The sequence below is a fragment of the Pantherophis guttatus genome, chromosome 1 (assembly GCF_059756535.1).
Source record: "Pantherophis guttatus breed Tessera chromosome 1, ASM5975653v1, whole genome shotgun sequence".
NCBI lineage: Eukaryota > Metazoa > Chordata > Lepidosauria > Squamata > Colubridae > Pantherophis > Pantherophis guttatus.
In genome coordinates this window covers 259275996-259298968 of record NC_142063.1, presented here as the reverse complement: position 1 = coordinate 259298968, position 22973 = coordinate 259275996, and the positions used below count along the sequence as shown (strand labels likewise).

The following is a 22973-nucleotide window of genomic DNA, read 5'->3' as shown; positions in this document are numbered from 1 at the left end:
TCCTACAGGCAGAAGTGATGAAAACCGGATCTCCTTTAAATCAGCTTGACGGCAGGGATCCATCCCTGCAATTTTCTTGCCAGTAAGACAAATGTGGATTTTTATTTTTATTTTTAGTTTTATTTTTCGATTGTCCCGTTTGCCTTCTACTTATTATCTCCTGCACAAAGACTACAAACCGAACTGCAAAAATCCGGATGAGGTCGAGTTTTATATTTTCCTTTGTTGCCATCACAGCGGCCGTGCGGGTTTTTTTTTTTTTTTTTTTTTTGCAACCCCAGATATGGTAACGAAAAAGGGGCATTTGGGGGGGGATGGACACGGAACAACGACCCCGGGCCCGGTGCGGATAAAGGCTTTTCCTCCAAAAAAAAAAAAAAAAGGCTGCCTTTGAAACGTAGTTAAAATAAGAAAACTCAAAGCGGGCAATATCTAGGCCCAACTTACAAAACTTTTACCCCTAAGAACCCCAAACAGAAAAAGTAGCTTACAACCCTTTTATTCCCCCGACCAATAAATTACAAGTCAAATTCCACCCTCCCGCTCCTCCCTTTTCCCGTAGCCGGTTCCAATTAGCGGGCATTCTCTGGCAAAAAGTCCAGCAATTGCCCCACCCCTTCTTGGAAGGCGCCAGCTAGGTGGAGCTCGTCTAAGGCTGGGGAAGCAGCTCCAGGCCGCGGTTCTGATTGCGGAAGCGCGGGAGGCTGCCTCCCCCTGCTCTTCGACCGAAAGAGGGGCGCGCCCCGAGCCAGACGTGCAGGAAAATGAGGATCGTGTGGCCCTGCCTCGTCCTGCCGCTTTTAGGCTGGAGCCATTGCAGCGGGTTTAACACCCGGGAACCGCAGACGGAAGGTAAGGCGGAGATCAAGAGTTACACTAGGAGGTGAAAGCGGGCAGGGTTGACGCCTGCGCTTCGTTTCCTACAAGGGGAGGAAGGAAGGGGAATGTCAGCTAAATATGGCCTTGGTGGCCCTCGGGAGAGACGGAGAAGGGGTGGGGGAGAAAGATTCCCCCCGCCAGAAGAAGCCTATATTAAGATCTAGTTGGTCCGGTCCGTGTCTGGGTTCTAGCTTAGAACCCATTCGGGTTTCTTTCCGGTCATTCGCTCTTTTTCTGTCTACTTCCACCTCCCCCCCGCCGTCCTTCGTGGGAAAATACAGCCTTACCAAGAGTCCCTGGTGGGGAGGAGGGGAATGTAATCTCTATTTGAGATTCTGGATCTAATCGACGCGTTCAGAAGAACAACATCGACAAAAAGAGGCTGCACCCACTGTTTAGAAACCCCCCTTTTCTTTGGTTTTCGAGGAGCGAGGTCTTGTTCTCCAGTTCTTAAAAAAAAAACTGTTATTTCGGTTTTCCCTTGGGAGTTTACTTTAGCTTTTGTTTATTTTCCTTGGCTTCTTCCTGCAGTAAGGGACCAGCATTGAGGGATGATTTCCTCCCAGTTTTCCTCTTGGTGTTTTTTAACCCCTACTAAAACATGATCAAACTCATGGGTTAATTCCATTTTCTTTTTGGCTCCTGTTTATTGTTTATTTACGAATGTGAATCAAAAAGCCAAAACTGAGAGGCTTACAAAAACTCAGAGTACAGTCAAGTATATATACAATATTAATAAATCATTTTAAAAACCATAACTATGACATCATGAGTAATATCCACATACATCCTCCAGACTTCAAACACTAGTTTAAATAATCCAGGTTTTCCTAACACACATAGTGGCTGTTAACACATATAGGAGACAGTGAATAAACCATAGTGGGGCATTGTTTTATTCATGCCAGGTTGAATTATCCGAACATATCCTGGTGTTAGGTTGGCATCACCCTTGTCTTGCCATTTCTCAGATCTGTACTAGAGTGAAGATGAATCATAGTTCACCAAAACGTCACTTACATATTTGTCATGGTTGATCTTAATTCGGTTTTTAAAAAGATAAAGAGACTTTTGTTGTGGTTCATACTTAAATGGAAGGCTACGGAATATCCCAAGGCTGTAGATTATACAAAGAAATTTTTTAAAAAATCTTGGAAGAAAACAAGAGCAAATCATAGTGTTACTGCATAGTGTTGTGAAGAAAACAACACGGACACATCTACAGTAAAAGTTACCATGAGTTGTGCTCAGCTTTACGATATCTTTTTACTAGGTTCAACTTTGAGCAGGAATAAAAGTTGATTGATCAGGAGTAGACAGAATGATCCTGGTATGTTCACAATCTTGGCATCCACCTATATTTCTGCCCAGCTGGTACTGCTACTGTTATAAGGTGCTTTTATTTGATGTTGTTAAGTAAATGTGAAGTTAGCCAGATATTAAAATGATCCTATATAAAATTATTTTTACAGAAAAAAAAATGATGCTTATTGTATCAAAGTGGAACTGTAGTGGAAAGTATTTTCAGTAATTGTCATGTGGTTTTTTTGTTGTTGTTGTTTGGCAATGGCAACTGGTGGGAAGGCTGCTAGAGCACTCGTGAGAAGCCTTAACATGCAAAATAGAATTGTCACTAAAGAGGGACTTATCAGTAAAATAGAGCCATTTTTCCAGCTTGATGGCTGGGGTCTTTGGGAGTTCAAAACCAGTTCAAGAAAAAGCATTAGGCTGGGGAAGGCTGCAAGAAATGCTCTTTTAGGTTTTAGATTTTTTTTTTCACCCAATAAGATGCATAGGAACTTTTAGATTTTTTTTCAACTTTTTTTTATAAAGTTTTTTATTATTTTTTAAAAAACAAACATTTAAACCATCAATCAGTCCTCCCCTGTGACATCTCGGTGTTGAATTCTTCAGTTCATTTTATTCTTCTTGTTCCAACAGTTTCTTCTGTCTTAGTCGTCTTCAAAACCACTGTACAAATTCATTAGTATAATCATATTCTTACTATCAGGTTATTTATACATATTTATAAAATTAATCATTTATATCTCTTTTGCAACCAAGGATAAAAATAATTCCAAATTTTAAAGTATTCTGATTCTTCCCTATTTTTAATCAATAAAGTTAATCAATTCATTTCAGCGCAGTCTAAGATCTTTCTTATTACTTCATCTTCCGAAGGTATTTTCTCTAATTTCCAATTTTGAGCATAGACAATTCTTGCAGCTGTTATTACATGTATAATCCAATAAATATATTCCTTTTTAATTTTGTCAGGTAGGATACCCAAGAGAAACAACTCTGGTTTGAATTCAGTACGTATTTGTATCATTTCTTCCAGCCAGATTTTAATTTTATTCCAATATTTTTTTGCTTCAGAGCATGTTCACCACATATGATAATAAGATCCTGGTAGTTGGTGACATTTCCAACATTTCGCTGATTTATCTTTGAACATTTTTGCTAGCTTCTCCAGTGGCATATGCTTTCAACATAACTTGTTGAAAACTTTTAACTGTTCATTTGTTTTTTTAAAAAAAATATTTGAAAGATACTGCTTTTATAAGATATTCCTGAGTGAAGCATTTTGCCAATTTATTTATTTGTATCCCACTTTTAGTATTTTTACAAATAATTCAAGGTGACGAACCTATTTAACATACCTTCCTCCTTCCTCTTTTCCTCAGAACAACAATCCTGCCAGGTGGGTTGGTCTGAGAGAGTCTGGCTCACACTCACCCAGATGGCTTTCATGGTTAAGGTGGGATATAGCCATTTCTCCTTCAACATACTATAGCAGTGTTGGTGGATTTTTTCCTTCAAATAAGGAAGTAAAGAACAGTTAAAATTATTTCTCTGTGCAGGGTGGCTGTTTATTATTTGCCAGCAAGCAGCTTCTTGTTGCTATAAATAAGGCGTTTCTGAAGTTAAGTAAGTTTTCAGTAATTCCTGCTTTCCTTTCAATGAGCTTGTCATGCTGAGTGTAGCCACAGGAATGAGAATCATGCTTAAGAGCCTGGCTTGTTCTAAGACATTAATTACAAAAGTCCCAGCATAAATCTTGTCAGTGATCTTGGAAACACAGAAAGTTGGAAACACAGAAAGTTGGAAACAGCCTCCCTGTTTGATGACACTCTGTAAATGGAGGCAAGATGACTTTGTGTTAATGCTGAGGTGGATTTGTCTGCAACTGTGTGCATTTCAGTAGACATTTCGCTGTCTACAGTACAACTGAGTGCATTTCAGTAGTATAGTTGTCTTCATAGAAAGAAATGGTTTAAGGGAATTCCATTTACAGATATCTGGATTGTATTTCTGTCTCTGTTTTATTTTATACAGACAAACTCTGGACAGTTTGTCATCCCTGAATGACATACAGGTAATCCTTGATGTACGACTTCATTTGAACCCAAAATTTCTGTTGCTAAGCAAGACAGTTGTTAAGCGGATTTTGCCCCATTTTATGGCTTTTCTTGCCACAGTTGTTAAGCGAATCACTGCAGAGGTTAAGTTAGTAACACAGTTGTTTAAGTGAATCTGGTTTCTCCATTGACTTTTGTTTGTCAGAAGGTTGTAAAAGGTTGACCGTGACCATGGGACACTGCAACATCATAAATATATGCCAATTGTTAAGCATCCAAATTTGGACCATGGGGATGCTGCAATGGTCATAAGTGGAAAAAAGTCATAAGTCACTTTTTTCTATGCCATTGTAAGTTTGAACAGTCACTAAATGAATGTTTGTATGTCGAGCATTACCTGTGATTCAGTTAGAGCAAATTGGAGGAAGAATTTAAAAAGGGAGGGCTAGTGATAAGTGACTGTGATAGGTCACTACCAGTTAACTAACTAGCACAGGTCATCTGGGCCCTGGTTATAATGGTGGTCACCCAAAGGAGGTAAGCTTATTCTATACAAGCAGGCTCTCTAATGATGTTAATAATGCATGGTCTTATTGCCTAGAGCAGACATGTTCAGCAAACAGTGTGCAGCTCTCCTCTCTTTGCTTCTCCTGCTTCAAAGCAAAATAGTTAGGTGTTTGTTGGTATCTTTCAATATCTCAGCAACGCAGCAGCCAAACAAAACCCCAGTTTGAACTTTTGAAGAAGTTGAAGATAGTTGCAAAAATGTAGAGTAGTAACTGCTGGCCTCAGCAATTTCAAGGAATGCAGTCCTCACCATGGTGAGCATAATTACTGAAACCTGCCTTCAGAACAATCATAATTTTTTTAAGTGGCATTTTTTTCCCCAAATGGCATTTCATTTTGTCCCTATCAGGTGATTTTCTGCATCTAGGAGGCCTACCCACGTTCAATGTGCAATTGAAGAACCAGACTGTAAGAGCAAAATACATCTTGTTCATTGCAGATTTTGCAGGCTAGGGTACAAAATTTGTATGGCTTCTTCTCCATAAAAATTAGTTAATATTGTCTGGGCCAGGACAATGAGTTTAATCTCTTTCTTGCCACAGGTTTTTTTCCAATTTGTTTTCCAAATAAGATTTCTGCCCAGGCTAAATGGTAGTAGAAGAGACAGACTTGGAAGCACTCAGCTATCAGATTGGAATTCTAATGAAACACTTTCTACACATAGATATTCTTATCTATTTTAGCAGTTCTGTGGTACTCATTAAAATATCCAGGTATTAATTAACAAGGCATGTAGGCTGTTCTGCTGAAAGTGAGATCACTCCCCAACTTCCAGTAACACGTACCATGATGAATAATTCAGACATGTTGATGCTATTTTGAAGAATGGGGAGCAGAAGGTTACAACATCAAAGTGAATTAAATGCTAAAATGATCGTATTAATCAAGAACATCTTTTCTTAAACATAGAGCTTTGGCATTGTTAGACATATTTCTGTTAAATACTGGTGGGATAAGAATACCAGTCCCTTTTTTAATGTCAGTTCTGGAAATCTCTTAAAAAGGGAGTCTTGATATTTTATGAAATATAATATTTGCTATGCACAAATTTCGCCTTGCTCTAATTATTTTTCTCTTCCACCCTCCCCCTTTTTTCCTTTGTCTCAAAAATGAGGAAACTGCAGGCTGTTATTGAATGACAGCTCTTAGCAACACTGGTTAGCACTGCTAACAGTGAGGAACACTAATGTTGTAGTTCAGCAGTACCTGAAGGACTGCAGGTTCTCCTCTCCTGAAAACAACAAGCAGAAAGAAGACTTCTTGTTTACAACCATGAAAAATAAACTATTGGATAGCACATCCCCAAACACTGTTCTGCAGAGTTAGGATATTTTAGATGTATTTTATCTTATGCATGCCTAAAATAGAATACAAGGTAGCATTTTCAAAATACATTTCAGTGGGAGAAGCTCAATCTGGACAGTTTTCTTCTAGATCCATTTGTGAAGATGTTTGCTAACTGAAAAGCAGTGTGTGTGTGTGTGTGTGTGTGTGTTGAACAAAAAAGCATGGAGAGTGGCAACTTCATTGCACAACATGAGTAAAAACATAACTTGTGGATTCCAATACAAGAGGAAGTTTCTCTTTAGTATCAAACAGAAATTTGGAGAGTTCCTTTCTTAGTTCCCACCCAGTGAGCGCATTGGCCACTTGAGATGGCCATGTTCCCTTCATGCTGCAGAGTTCTGTTAATCAGAGAACTGACTTTGGAATTCAGAATCATGTATCTTCCAATTAGATGGGAAGCTGCAGTAATAAGTACTTCTGCACATACAACTAACCTTTTGCAACTTATTTATTTATTTATTTGTAACGGTGTTTTCGTATCACCCCACTTTGAAACAGGTGAAGTAAATGGACTGTATTTCTATTTAAGTTAAGTAAGTAAATGGATACTAAGCCATATAGAACGTTAACGTTGGAAATCAATTCCTTGAATTGACTATGGAAGATTAATAGTCAATAGTGCAGGAAGTTCAGTGTAGGTGTATTAGGTGAACCGACTCCTCTCATTAATAGCCAAAGCATGCATTTTGAACCAACTGCAGCTGCCAAGTCACCTTCAAAGGCAATTTTAGAGCACATTGCAGTAGTCTTAACTTTGGGACAAAAAGCGTGTGAGTCAGTTTTGCAAGGGCATCCCAGTTCCTCAAAATGTGTTCCTTCAAAGGGAATAAAACCCTCATCCGGAGTCAGCCTGCAAATCAGGATGATGCCTGTTCAATCTGCTCATGTTTGAACCCATACAATCCCTCACAAGCCTCAAGCTACTGGGTCAAAACCACTACAGTATGTTTGATGTGATCTGGCCTGAAACGGTGACATATAGTTGAGCATTATTAGCAATACTGATGGTGCTTCACCAAAGTAATAAATAACCTCTTGCGGTTATCTATTTATATGAGAGCTTTGTCACTGAAAGAACTATGAGCTTGACATTTCTTTCCCGACATGCTCATATTGACTGATGCCGTTATGCTGTGGAAAGAGCAGAATTATTATATTGTAGTGGTCCCAAACTCCACAGCCAGGGTCTGCAGTATCAAACACTGCTAAGATATCCAGGGCCCAGCAGAGGTTATTAATCAAGGTCCTACATGTTTCTGTCCTACATTTGGGCCTAATTCCTGCCTGAAAGGAGTTTAGACCATCTGTTTCTTCTAGGATGAATCTCAAAATCTTGCCCAGTAAAAGAAGATAGATACTGATAGCATCTTTATAACCGTTTTAAGACTTCACTAAAATCTGTATTATTATTTTTTTTTAGTTCCTCCTCCAAACAATGTTATTGTAATATCATATAATGACAATATCTCTGTATATTGGGATTATGAAAGTCCATCCTTAAAACCTCTGTTTACGGTGCAGATCACGTGCTATAGGTAAGACTATTTTGATTTAGAATTTTGCATTTAGTTTTATAATGCTTTCCTCAGTTTTTGTCACTGATTTTGTTGTCCAGTAAATCAGCAGAACCAACAGTCACAGATTTTCTTGTTACTTTTTTAAAATAGTTTGACTATAAACTGACTTTTTTTTTCCTCCCATTTTCGGTAGCACTGGTGCTGTTAAGGAAGTTAATACTTGCATAAACATAACGCAATACTATTGTGATCTTACCAACAAGATTGATAACTGTGAAACTTTCTGGGTAGGAGTGAAAGCTCTTTCTGGAAAACACCAATCTAAGTATATTGAACAAAAATTTGATGTTCTCAGGGATGGTAAGTGAACATTCATATATAAGGCTTAGATAAAAAGGATTTACCAGTTTTTAGAAGTTAAATATTAAACTGTTTTTGTTGTCTCTATACTTTATAAAAACCAGCAACTGGTTTTTCACACCAAATGTGAAGATCTCATTAACATATTACAAATTTTTAAAAGCCTTTGTCAACATGGTATCTTCCAGTCATGTTGGTAGGATAGCAAAGCTCATTACCAGATTGCCAATCAAGATGATGCCAGAATGATGAAACATGGGTCTTGACACCACAGCACAATCTCTGTCCTTATGTGAGAGATAAATCGTGATGCACAGTTCATCACATGTCTCCTCCTATGATATGATACCTATGTTCTGAGGGTTCTAGATAGAAGAAGTTCCAGCCGTAACTGGCAGGAGCATCTGGGGCCAAGAGATTGCTAGCACTGACATGTAATTTCAGTCCATCTTCTCTGTTCTCTTCAACATGATCATTATGGTTCATCATATAGTCAGCCAGATGTTTAGACTGCATTTGGCATTTTTGTCCACCTATCAAATCCTTCCCTGGGATAGACAGATATTGTTTAGAACATATAATCATAGGGTTGGAAGGAACTTCAGAAATGTTTAAGTCTAATCCCTTGCTCAAGGCAGGAGACCTTATATCATCTCCGTCAAATGGTTGTCTAGTCTTTTTCTGAAAACCTCCAGTGATGGAGCACCACAACTCCAGGAGACAAGCTAGGAGAAAATTTTGTGACAGTGAGAACAATCAATCAGTGGAATACATTGATTAATTGTTCTCACTGTCAGAAAATTTCTCCTAGATTGGATCTCTCTTTTACAAGCTTTTCCCATTACTTCTTGTCCCTCCCTTTAGTGCTTTGGAGAATAAATCAGTTCCCTCTTCTCTATGATAGCCTGACATGTCCTGGAAGACTGTTATCATGTTTCCTGTAAATCCTCTTTCATAGGCTAGACAGCCATAGTAATAGGCACCTTGGGTGCAATACCAAGGCAACTGGAGTATCATTTGAATACCATCAGTATTGACAAAATCACCATAAATCAATTGCAAAAGGCAGCTTTACTTGAAAAAGCTTATATCCTGTGACAATACTTTAACACCATCAAATTTCCTTTTGCAATTGATTTATGAGCTTCCTTTTGTAATTGATTTATGGTTATTTTATCAATACTGATAGTATTCAAATGGTACTCTAGTTGCTTTGGTATTGCACCCAAATTACTATTTATTACTTACTTATTTATTTATTACTTAATTATTACTATTACTTTCTTTTGTCAAAGTTATTCTTTCACGTATCTTTATGTTTTGTGATAGCTTGCTCTGAAGCAGTCAAAATCAAGTCTTTTTTTAATGTTCAGGTTGTAAGCCATTGCCAAATTCTTCCCCCACCCTTTATTATGCCCTATATTGCTCACCTGCAGCATCTGGATGTGAGTTAAAAAAGAAAACATCACTTCCTAAAGGGAGCACCCAAAGCTATCTTCAGACAGCCTCAGGTGGATTGTGAATTACAGGTGGTAGCATCCTTAATCTAGGGCAAGACGTTTCTATGGATTTGACCTTAGGAGTTAAGAAGAAATTCTATTTAGGCCAAAACTAATATATTTCCTACATCTTCTGTAGTTGTGGGAACAGAGTCACTTTCCTCTTTCAGTAAGAAATAGTGGCTATGTAGCTCCTTTAAGGCGCAATAGAAAAGAATATTTGTAGCTCAGAATTGACCTGTGGGGTTCTTGGTGCTGTCTTGATACCACCTAGTTTGGTAATGAAATGTTTGCAAGAAAACAACCAAACTCAAAGGGCACCAATGACCCCACAGTCCTTCAAGTCGGGCTAGTTCTCTTCTCCTGAGAAAGGGGTGCACATTGGCTCCTCCTCGCTTTGTTACTTTTACTTTACTCCAAGATGGGGTACAGACAGCATCACCGTGGGATTAACTGGAATGATCAGAAGCATGCTATCCCAAAAACATTCTTGCACTCTCCAAGTTTTCATAAGGCAGACGAGATTTTGAGTTTGGACGTATTCATCAAGTTTGTAAAAGTGGTCTCTTGATTGCATTTCCTACCTATTGTTCCCAGAAAGTGACTTACATCATTGCATTCTATTTCTTGTATAAATAAGCATTTTATTAGAATGTTGTGTTGTGTTGTGTTGTGTTGTGTTGTGTTGTGTTGTGTTGTCAAAAATTTGATACTAATAGAAAAGTTTGCAACTCTTTCAGGCCAAATAGGACCTCCGAAGTTCAATCTTTCCATTGATAATCAGGACATAGTAGTCAACATTGAACCACCCTTATTTCCATATGATGGACTGATTGAGGAATACACCTACAAATTGTTCATTTGGAAAACTGGAAACCCAAAAGAGGTATATTTTATGTCTCTAGTTTTTCTTCATAATATTTGTGCCTTAGATGCTGTATTCAAAAAAGTTGTTAAACCTTGTGAACTTAGTGGTGGCTGCTCCTGCTATCTCTGACATTGGTGGTAGCAGAGTAGAGAATGGCAGATGAGGCAGTATGTCACCAATTGTCAGCCTCAGCTTTGCCTGCTTCAGCTGCCATAAGAAACAGGGGGAGGGACCAGTTAAGGGGGGAAAGGGGGGGGAAGATTGCAGGAGGTGTCTTTCCAATGCAGGAAGTGTCTTTCCAAGAAACGAAACTGAATCTCCAAAGGGGCCGGCTGACCCGGCCCCTTTGATTTCAAAGGTTAAATACCTAGGAGTTCAGGTGGCAGAATCTAATATGAAACTGATTCAAAATAATTATGAGGTGTTGTGGCGAGAGGTACAAAAAGATATGGAGACATGGAAAAAACTGCAGCTTTCTTTACTTGGAAGAATAGCAGCAGTGAAGATGAACATTTTGCCAAGATTTCTTGTCTTGTTCCAAATGATTCCGGTGCTTAAAAGTGATAAACAACTGAAAGAGTGGCAAACTGGAGTGAATAAGTTTGTCTGGAACGAGAAAAAACCGAGAGTTAAATTGAAAATTATGCAAGATGTTCCGGAAAGGGGAGGTCTCAAACTTCCAAACCTACAGTTATATTATGAAGCAGCAGCTTTGACTCAAGCAAGCGATTGGTTTGGAAGGAAAAAGACTGGAATATTGAATATTGAATATAGAAAGTTTTGATCTCGAATTTGGTTGGCACGCTTACTTGTTTTATGAAAACAAAGTGGATAAAGTATTTAAAAGTCATATACTTAGAGATTCTCTGATGAGAGTATGGAAGAAGCACCGAATCAAATGGGATTATAAAATACCGTTGTGGTTGGATCTTGGTCATATTATTTGGAATACAAATATAATGTCACTCGGGGGGTTTTTATATAAAGAGGTTCTTTTTACAGATGTGGGCAGATGGCAACTGAAGACATTAGAGACACTGTTGGGTGAAGGGATTAACTTAACCTGGTTACAATACAGTCAACTTCAACTGAGATGGAAAGAGGACCAAAAAACTGGTATTATGTTGCATGAGGAAGAGTTGGTTAGACATATAAAAGAGAAAGGTCCAATGCATATCAAAAGGCTATATAATGTTTTGTTAGAAAGGGACTCAGAAACTGAATTGGTTAAAGATTGCATGATTAAATGGGCACAGAATTTTGCAGAACCAGTAATGTTGGAAACATGGGAGAAAATATGGGTTCAGAATGTTAAATTTACGCAATCGCAGAATTTGAGGGAAAATTTTTATAAGATGTTTTACAGATGGCATTTAGATCCCAAGAAATTATCCTGTATGTATCCTAATGTTCAGCCAAAATGTTGGAGATGTGATTGTTTAGATGCTACATATTATCATGTTTGGTGGAATTGTAAGAAAGTTAAGGCTTTTTGGATAAAAATGTGGTGGGTTATGCAGAATATTTTGAAGAAAAAAAATCCATTTTCTCCACAATTGTTTTTATTGGGTATAGTAAAGGGTTTTACACAGGATGAAATTAAGTTGATATTGTACATGATAACTGCAGCGAGATTATTGATAGGTAAATATTGGAAAAATGAAGCTTTACCCACTATCGAAGAATGGACTTTGAAGATGGCCAGTTTTGCCGAGATGGCGAAGATTTCAGCATATTTAAAAGATTGCTCACAAGAGACTTATGAATGGGAATGGAAAAAATGGATAGATTATGTGCAGAACAAATATCAAGTCAGAAAGTACCAAATAGTTTTTCATTGAAAGTACTATATAAAAATAGAAATGTATGAAAACTGTGAAGATAAAAAATTTTTTAAGGGGGTCTGAGGGGTTCAAGTTTTATAAAAAGGGGATTTTGATGGGATTATATTTTGTGGAAGTCGGGGGGAGGGTTAGGGGGGGCTTGGGGGGGTTAGGGTGGGGTGTGGGGGCTGGGATGGGATGGGGGGGGAAATGGGGTGAAAATGTAATTGTAAAACTTTTGCAATTAAAAAAAAAAGAAAAGAAATATGCCCATGATGCCAAGGCCGCAGGACACTTTGCATTTGTTAAGACTCTACATCTTGTTAAGAGGCAATTTTGGTGGCCTGCACTCAAAAAGGACATAGAGGCATATGTGGCTAGCTGTCCAGTATGTGCCTCAGCTAAAAGACCTCCAGGAAAAACCCCTGGATTACTTCAAGGTGTGGCTAGACCGAATGCCCCATGGAAAGAAATATCTATGGATTTTATTGTGGACCTACCAGAGAGTGAAGGCTGCACTGTCATTTGGGTAGTAACAGATTTGTTTTCCAAACAAGTACATTTCATCCCTTGCTCAAAGATCCCTTCAGCAAAAACCTTTGCAAAACTATTTATTCGGCAGATTTACCGACTACATGGAGCTCCAAAAAGAATAATTTCTGACAGGGGTGTGCAGTTTACTTCCAGTTTCTGGAAGGAGTTTTTGAAGTTGATAGGCTCCGCCCAGGGGCTGAGTTCCAGTCACCACCCTCAAACAAATGGGGCCTGTGAAAGAACCAATGGGGTTCTAGAACAATACCTGAGGTGTTACGTAAATTACCAGCAAGACAATTGGGTAGACTTGTTGCCATTTGCAGAAGTGGCATATAATAATTCCATACACAGTAGCACCGGTTTCACTCCTTTTAAGGTCGCATCGGGCCAAGATTTCATACCCATTCCCGAGCTACCACAAGATGATCCCCAGAATCTTTCCTTGATGGATTGGATTGAACAATTAAAGAGCACATGGGCAGTAACTCGGAAGGCATTAGATGAGGCACACCGGGTCCATAAGGCGCAAGCCGATAAGAAAAGGTCCCCAGCTCACATCTATAAAGTGGGCGATAAAGTCTACTTGTCTACTAAATACTTACAGACTACCCAGAAGTCAAAAAAGCTGGGCCCTAAATATGTGGGACCATTTCGTGTGATTAGACTGATTAATCCAGTAACAGTTGAGTTGGACTTACCAAAAACGTTGAGACGTATACACCCTGTATTTCATGTTAGTTTATTAAAACCTGAACACTCGTCTCTCCTAAGGGCTGACCAAAGCACCCCTCCAGTTCCCATTCTCATAGAGGGGGAGCAACATTTCGAAGTTAAGGAAATCTTAGACTCTAGGAAACACCATGGTAAAGTCCAATATCTGATAGCCTGGAAACATTTCCCTTTGTCTCAGGCTGAATGGGTAAATAAACGGGATGTCCGAGCTCCCAAGAAAGTACAGCAATTCTATACCAAATACCCAGATAAACCATAATTCTTGTATATATTCTGTTTCTCTCTCTCCTTTCCTTCCTCTTATCTAGGAATAACGTCTCTTCTGCAAGAGGGGCTGAATGTCAGCCTCAGCTTTGCCTGCTTTAGCTGCCATAAGAAATGGGGGGAGGGACCAGTTAAGGGGCGGAAGGGGGGGAAGATTGCAGGAGGTGTCTTTCCAATGCAGGAGGTGTCTTTCCAAGAAACGAAACTGAATCTCCAAAGGGGCCGGCTGACCAACTGCCCTACATTCCTGATGAATGACGTTGCCAGACGTGATTCCACCTGACCTGTGGGAGACCTTTGGATTGGATGATGATCAATGAACACGGGGGGGGGGAGAGAAGCTTACTAGATGCTATTTCGCGCGTTTTGCTCACTTCCAGCTTTACCTGGGTTGCGATCATTTCATATTGAGTAAAAGTACTAATCTCTTTAAAATATTGAGCTCGGGTCATTCTTTCCTGGATATTGAAGGAAGCACACCTGACATCAATAATCTCTTCTTTGGCAGAATGCCTCCTGCCAGTGTCCATTTATCAGCCCTTCAAGGTAGACCACACTAAGAAACCAAAATCATGCAGTTCAATATTATTTTTATGATAAAGATATAGTATCAGAATCTTGCAAGACTGAATGTGACCCTTATGAAATTCAAAACTCACAGGTTTCGAAACAAAAACTCTGAACTAGTTCTGCAAACCATGCCCTCTTTAAAGGTTGTTTGGTAGTTTTCTGGAAGTAAATCTTTTGAGGTGGCAATGGTGCAGAGTATTCTAGACTAAAACGAGATTCAAAAGGTTTGAAGAAAGAATTGGTTTCTTTGCAGATAGGGCTTGTACAAGTTCTAACTGCAATATATTTCACTTTTTTATAGCGACAAGAGGTTATCGCAGACGACTGCTATCTTGAGACATGCAATGTATCTCTGTCTGTTTCTTTGGATACCTCTTACTGTATTTCCACTCAAGTTTTTTCACCGTCACTAACAAAGGTTGGTGAAGAATCAGAAGAAAAATGCATCTCACCAACTCCCAAGTCCCGCCTAGGTAAAGATTTTCAAACTTCAGTAAATAGATAATTGTAGCATCTCATTTTTATATGTCTGTGGGGAAAGGTTTTCTCTGAGTGTATTGCAAAGTATTATTTATTGAAAAATCCAGAGGGGCAGAAGAGAACAAAAAAGCAGAAGTTGAATTTTCCTTTCCTTTCTTTCCTTTCCTTTCCTTTCCTTTCCTTTCCTTTCCTTTCCTTTCCTTTCCTTTCCTTTCCTTTCCTTTCCTTTCCTTTCCTTCCCTTCCCTTCCCTTCCCTTCCCTTCCCTTCCCTTCCCTTCCCTTCCCTTCCCTTCCCTTCCCTTCCCCTCCCCTCCCCTCCCCTCCTGTCTCCTTGCCTTCCCTCTCCTCTGATTTCTTCTTTTTTGCTTATAAATTCCAACTGGTAATGAGAGAAAAGAACCATTATTATGAGGTCATAAATTTAATATGTGTCATTTTAAAATGTTGAAATTTGCATATAGTGTGTGGCTAGGTTGAACCTCTTTGTGTACTTTGAATTATGCATCATTGTGATCAGTGGAGCTTCTTCCCTACCAAATTTTATAAAGGATTGTGCTTTTAAAAGTATGTGCTAGAGAATCCAAATGTATAGTTTGGAGCAGTGAGAAGTTAGGTGGCATTTCCAACTGGATTGTAGCATATTTTTCTCTTCCCCATTTTTTGTTCATCGAAAGCCTGTTAAAAAAGAGAGGAAGGCTATTCAAATTTTAACTCTTGACAAACAATGCAAATTCTGCACCTTTCCAAATTGTTAGTTTTCTCAGTTGGTGTTAAAGTGATATCTTTTTACGAAAGAATGAATATGTTATATGATTTGTCATACTGACTGTTGAAGTTGCAATTAATAAATGCCATTTTAGTGGTCCCAAATGTAGGCAATTCTGTTCATTCATAAATCTGGGAAATATGATTCTTTTTTAAAAATAAATATGTCTATAATTTTTCTAAGCCTATTGGACCAAGAGTTTCAGAAAATTTTAGGCTGAAAAAAATTATGCATGGATAGTGCATTCTAGCTTAAAAACAACTGCATCACAGTCTTATTGAAAACTCTTGAAGGATACATTAACATGTTGAAATACTATGGATTTATTGGTATAATTATAGCAGGAATTATTACCAAAGTGCATCCGTAGTTGATGCTGCAATTACAGGTAGTCCTCAAGTTACAAATGTAATGAAGCCTGCCCATGTGATTTTAACCCAAGAATTCATGGGAGTAAATCTCGTACCTTGAACAAGATTACTCCCTCCTTTTGCCCACGCATTCGATAAGCAAATGTGAGGCTTGTTAAGTGCACATGAGGTATTTCAGGGTGGGGAAGGCCATGCGGGACCTAGTGATGGAACAGGCCATTTGCCTAAGTCCAGCCAAGGTCTCCCCAATCCACTGAAATACCTCATGCTCCCCACAATTGCTTTCCTCCCTCCCACCCAACCTGCCGCACCAGGTCACTTACCTTGTGAAGATCTAGCAAGAGTCTTCTCTCCACCTCTCAGCCACGTGCGCCCTTCTGCAGCTCTGTTTGAGCCTCCGGAGCTCTTGCCTGGCATGTTGCAGGCCAAAATGGAGCTCCATCCACTCCTCTCATTCTCCAGACCTCTGGAGACCTCACCCAGCACATTGTAGGCCAAAATGGAGCTTCAGGGGTGGTTGATCCACCTCTCCGATACTCCGCTCGGGCCTCTGGAGGCCTCGCCCAGCACATGGCAAGTCAAAATGGAACTTCGGAGGGGGGGATATGCCCCTCCGAAGCCCCATTTCAGCCTGAAACCTGCTGGGAAGGCCTCTGTAGGCCTAAACGGAGCATCCGCCCCTTCAAAGCTCCATTTCGGCCTGCAACCTGCCAGGCAAGGGCTCTGGAGGCCCAAACAGAGCATCGAGGGGCAGATCTGCCCCTCTGAAGCTCCATTTTGGTCAGCAATGTGCAGGACAAATGTTGCAGAACAACCTCTGCGGTTGTTCGTAAGGCGCGAACTACTGCCATGGTGCTGCAAGATTCGTAGTTTCAGGACTTGTTCGTAAACGCTAGGGGGTGTTTATCCCATAACTTCAAATGTTCGCTAAAGGGATGTTCATAATCCAGGTATTACCTGTACCATGTTTCCCTGAAAATAAGACCCAACCAGAAAATAAGCCCTAGCATGATTTTTCTGGATGCTTGTAACATAAGCCCCATCCCCAAAATAAACCCCAGTTAAGATTGTCAGCTAGACAGATACATTTTAGTACCGTATTTCCCTGAAAATAAGACCTAATTGGAAAATAAGTCCTAATGTGTCTTTTGGGGCAAAAATTAATATAAGACCTGGTCTTATTTTCAGGGAAATATGGCATTTACAAAGTTTCTAATGTTGCATTAAGCAATGTAGAGATTCAGAAACACCTAATTCCTGCCAACTAATTAAAATCAGTAAATGAGAGAAGAGATAAGTCTCTCATATTAAGGTCAAGATATGTTGGGAGTCTTGAATGTGTTTTATAGCAATTCTATTCTGAGCTTTTTTTAAGTAGCATTTTTAAGCAAAATATTTATAATTGTATACATTTGTGCACAGTTTAACATCCAAGCACTAATGCAAGGGTTAAGGCCAAGTGAAATATTTCTACCCTGTTTCCCCCAAAATAAGACATCCCCTGATAATAAGTCCAATCGGGCTTTTGAGTGCATGGCAATAAGGCCAAGCACTTATTTCAGGGTTCAAAAAAATATAAGACAGGTTCTTATTTTCGGGAAAACATGGTACTGATACTATTTCTGCTGTGCTATGTACTTGTTTTGCTTTTCTGTATGCTTCTGTCATCTTTGCTTTCCATGAAGCTTTTTCTCTCATGATCTCTGTGCTGGAAACTATTTATATCTGTATACTTGTACTATTGGCCAAAGTTGGAGCTTCCCTAGTTGTATAAAATATTATCGTGGAAATGTTTCAAACTATTGGTGTTCTCTAACCCTAATTTAAGATGGGGAGAAAGGTAAGCTACCATTGCTATGATGTCAAGCTAGCTAGCTACCTCAATATAAAATGATTTTATAATTGGACCCATTTAAATACACTGGACTTTTTTGGACAGTGGACATTTGTGATTTTAGGGAGTTGCATGAGTTCATTATGCTTTATGAAAGAAGGACCAGTTAACTGCTGGATAACTATATGTCTCTTTGAGATATATAGACAATGTACATCATAGGGTGGTAGTATGTATTCAGCATTAATTTTATACAATAACATGTGTCTTTTTTAATTTTGTAGGCTTTACACTATTGATAATTTTTGGAATTGTTGCCCTGGTTATTTTGGTAATCATTCTTACTGTAGTCCTTACAAAATTTCAGGAGAGAAAAATTACGCTTCCGAAATCTCTGGTAAGATATCCCAATATTTTTATTCCTTCTGAGCTACTAGCATTATGTTTATTGCAAGGTTACTTTATCATAATCTTGCAAATCTGAAAGTACCCCACCTATCCCTCCCTTTTACTCTCCCAAAAACTAGGGAAGGTTTCTTCCGAGATGCTGTTGCCACTGCTTTTCCTTTAGACTTAATTTTCATTTATCAGATCATTGTCTACCTGCAGCTCTTCCTCTCCCAAAATCATTCCCACAGACCATAACAGTGGGTTTGTGAGTTTGACGTTTCTGTCATTAGAAGTACTCTCTAGTAAGGCTTACTCTGCCAAAATGAGGCTTGGCTTTGCGGAGAAAAATATCAAGGGCACCTCACTACCCCATGAGCCCATAGAAGGCTAGTACCAATCTCAATATTTACTCAGCCAGTATAACATTGGAAATATGATCTGAAAACCATTAGTAAAAAGGGTTCATAGTGAAGTCCTAAAAACAAGTTATCCCTTATTTAACCAAATTATTTGTCCTTAAGGTGGAAATTAAAAACCAGTGTATTTGGATGCTTAAGGACACCATTCATTTGGTCTTCTGATAATTGCTTGTAGTAGTTTCAACACAATAACTGGGCAACTGCCAAGTAATTCTGGCAATCTAAGTTTTGTGGGGGTTGTTTTCCATTATTTCCGTAGTGCTCTTGAGTGAGTTCTCAGGAAAGGGTGTAACAATCCGACAGTATGTTTTTGTATTCAAATATAAGACAAAATCAAACAAAAGGGAAGGAATATTTATTGGGCAATGTTAATTTCAGAATTTTGTTACATACTAGTTGCAACCAAATCCAGCAACTAGTATGATCTATATTCAGGAGCAGAAGATTGTCCCTTAAGTATTATTCATGCAGAAATACCTTCAAGCAAAGCAACCAATGTTGACAATAATAGCACAGCATGAGTAGTATATGCATTCCCATCAGTCTTGGAGTGTGACTTTCAGTGCAGTTCTTTATATTTACTTCCTTACTGGGTTCATTTAACTGTTGCATGATGATAATGATGATGATGATGATGATTGGTTGAACAATCAGCCAACTGTTTAGACAGGATTTTTATTTTTATTCACCTATTGAATTCTTCCCAAGGACCTGGCATATGGTGTTAAAGGTATATTATTGCTACTTTGTTTTCATGTGGAAAGTTTATATTGATTGGATTAATGTAATATGTTAATTGCTGGTCTTCCAAGATCTTTCCTCTTAGTTTTATATCGATTTCCATTAAAACTGAAAACCAAGTGACTTGTGAATCATGGACTACAGATGTTTTGGTCACATTCACTCACCAGGTTTATGAATTTTAGAACCCACAAATAATAGTAAATCATCAAATAAAATGTATAACTTTAGAATGCACGTTGTATTATAAAGATATTTCCTCTAAATTCACCACTCACTAACCACTCAGTGTGTTAGCTGATTATGTCAAAACTATATAGTCACATATGTTAACTTGGTCTGTGTTCCCCTTTGCTCAGTATTCATTCAGTAGACTTTCAGTGAAAGGTCTGTGATGCATGAAGAGTGCCACAGGACGTATAGGTCACCCTTGATTTATAATCACAATAGAGACTTTTGCAACCTTTTTTTCCCATAGTCGTTAAGTGAGACCATGAGTTGCAACCTCTTGCTAGCTTCTCCGTTGACTTTGCTTATCAGAAGCCATTTGGGAAGGTCACAAATGGTAATCACATGAATGCAGGACACTGCAACTGTCGTAAGTGCGAACCATTGCCAAGCACTTGGATTGCAATCATGTGACTGCAGATTCGTAAGTAGGAGAACTGATCACAAGTCAGCACTGTTGTAACTTTAAAAGATAGTTAAAGGAAGAGTCCTAAACCAAGGACCAATTGTACAGAGGGAGAGGGAATTTGTTCAATCTCAACTAGAAAAAACATAGATCAGGATCTCTGTGTCCTAGTTTCACCTGCTAGATTTGAGATGGTGTAGCCCTCTGCTATAATTTCTATTTCATCCCTTTTTGCAGTTCTAAAAAAATGGAATGTATGACTGACTTGATGTTGTTGTTACATTTTTTTAAAGGTGGCTGTGGTAAGAAACCAAGTAAGTAATCCTGAATGTAAGTCAGAATGCAAATATGACATTATTACATCAACATCCTACAAGCCAATGGAACCGTGTGAAGAAAAACCAGCAGAGAAATTAGAAGTCGCTGAGAAGGCAAAAATCACTGAACCCAATTATAGCAAAGACCTAGATATCGATGATTCCCAAGGAATCCAGAAAGGAGAAAGAAGCACCCAAGAAGATACGGCTGTAGAAATCTTTGAAAATGAACAGATTCATGAAGACGGTATCACAGATTACTCTAAATCAATCACTGGCCAAGACATCTGTCTGGATCTTCAAAATCTGGATCTTCCCAGAGCAGATGCCCTAAACCCAAAACCCAGTGTCCTAAGGTGCTCACTAAAACCATCTGGGTATGACAAACCCCACTGGGTTGACTGAAATTCTAGAGATGAATTCTGATGACCCTCCAAAAATTGGGAAAGCCATTTTTACTATGAAAGAGCATTATTGGAAACTTCATCAGAAGCATCCATAACCATGCTTGTGAGCACTTTAATCCTTGCAGTAGAGTGGGTATTCATATAGCTTGATGGTATCAAACCTGAGATGAGAACTTACAGATGCCAAAGGACTGAATTGAAGCTACACTTCTATAGATACTTGGTAAAAAAATAAGTCTTATTGTAGTCGCTCCATTTTGAATAGATTCTCGTAAGATTCTAATAGAATGATTTCATGATATGCCAAGATGCTGCATTGACATCATTTTGTTAAGAAGCTGGTATTTTCTAAATATGTTAGAATATAAATCCTATAATTTTTTGCCTTGATTATTGTGTGCTGGTGGGCTAGAATGGCTGGAGAGCACTATTCTGCCCTTTGTTCTCAGCGCAATTACTTTTATCCTGCCAAAAGTATGGTAATGTTTAAAGATAGGGGGGTTAACTGACAAGAGGCTTCTGTCCATACTGGTCAGTGGAAGAGACTGTGGGAATATTACAAGTGTAGTTTTCTATATGTAGTAGGGGCAGTTTGTGAAGTTGCCTTTTTTCTGATGGAAGAAAAATCCAAAAAGGCCAACTTTTAAAGAAATGCTAGAAAAATATAAGTTTCAGCTAAGATGGGTGTCAAATTCAAAATCCACGAGTGGATCCAGCCTGCAGGGTGCTTAGATCTGGCACGCAGGGCCACCATGGAAACAGCAAAGGACCAGCTCGTGGTGTATCTGCCAGCGAAAACGGAGCTCAGGAGACAGCGTGCAGCCCTCCTGAGCTCCGTTTTCAGCTGCAATAGCCTCCTGCAGCCCTCTGCCAGCTCTGGAAGGCCACACGTGGCAGAGTGCTGCAGGAGGATCCCCCCCCCCATCCCCACCTGGGCCACCACATCATGTGCCTCTGACACGAGTGATGTCAAGCTAGCCATGCCCATTCTGGCCCCCTGAGGTCAAACAACTCTGATGTGGCCCTCAGTGAAATAGAGTTTGACACCCCTGAGCTAAGACATTTCCACAGAGAACTTGGAAAGACCATAGTAAGTAGATGGAGCTATATTGTAGTCAAGGACTTTCACTTTATGTAAAATAGCTTACTGATTTCTGCATGTATTAGATTTGTATCCTACTATATATATATTATATATATATAATTAACTGTATGAACAAATGTTATCTTTGCAGATATTGTAAATACTTGCACTATTTCTGTCAAATAATTGGGCCACGGGAAATACTTGGGCCACATGTTTAGTGCCTACATTTACAGTATCTATTTTGCCACGTGATTATTAATCTTCACTCTGGGTTGGAAAGTGTTGCACAAGTAGTTTACCCCTGTGACAAATGCAATGGCCTGCCAGTATTGAGGATCCTGTTTGACATTTAGTCCATAAATTCAAGGAGATATAATCACCTTCCCAAACCTGATACCTCCAAAAAGTGCAATTCCTAGAATCCTCAGGGAACATAAAAATCAAGGATTTGTATTCTCAATAGAATTGAAAGTTCTAGATTAGTGAAACCAGACTAATTCATTATGCTTTACAAATAAGGGTTCTTAACTATAACTACTTAGATAACACTAAAATTTATTTGAGAGATAGTGAACTGTAGTGGTTAAGAAGTTGGATTACAACTATAGAGACCCAGGTTCAAGTCTTCCCACAGCCACAGAGGTTCAGTAGGTGAGTGGGCCAGTCATTCTCTGTTAGTCCACTGTTCCCCACAGAGTTACTGGGAGGGGGAATGGAGGAGTAACTGGTATCTACAAGTTAGATTGGTTTTGTGAGGAAAGGCAAGATATAAATCAGTAATACTTAGATCTAAACCCCAATAGATGTTAAACATTGAGATGACTATCATTTTATTATAGGATAGCTTTCCTAGACAATATATAACTTGCAGCAACTATATCAAGATAAAGACTGCAAGAGGAAAAAAAACCCAAGTAGTCCTCACTTAACAACTGCCCGGTTTAGCAATCATTCATAAGTTACAATGGTGCTGGAAAAATAACTTTATAGCCAGTCCTCCCACTTAACGACCATTGCAGCATCCCTGTGGTCACAAGTTCAAGATTCTTCACAACCAGCAGGTGTTTATGACTGTCGCAGTGCCTGCAGTTATGTGATTATCATTTGCACACTTCACACACAACTTCCAACAAGCAGAATCAATGGGAGATGCTGGCAGTAAAATCATAAGTGGCAATCCACACAGTGTCTTGTTTAACAACCA

The 22973-nt window shown here is 39.0% G+C and overlaps 1 protein-coding gene across 1 annotated transcript; it reads left to right on the top strand.

Annotated features, from left to right (window-relative positions):
• The first annotated feature begins 612 nt into the window (after positions 1-612).
• On the top strand, positions 613-21061 carry IFNGR1 (interferon gamma receptor 1). The gene is made up of 7 exons (XM_034418891.3): positions 613-852; positions 7576-7690; positions 7866-8032; positions 10272-10417; positions 14624-14795; positions 18059-18171; positions 20252-21061. The coding sequence occupies exons 1-7, from the start codon at positions 765-767 to the stop codon at positions 20678-20680; spliced, it is 1230 nt and encodes a 409-aa protein (XP_034274782.2). The 5' UTR covers positions 613-764; the 3' UTR covers positions 20681-21061.
• The last annotated feature ends 1912 nt before the right edge of the window (positions 21062-22973 follow it).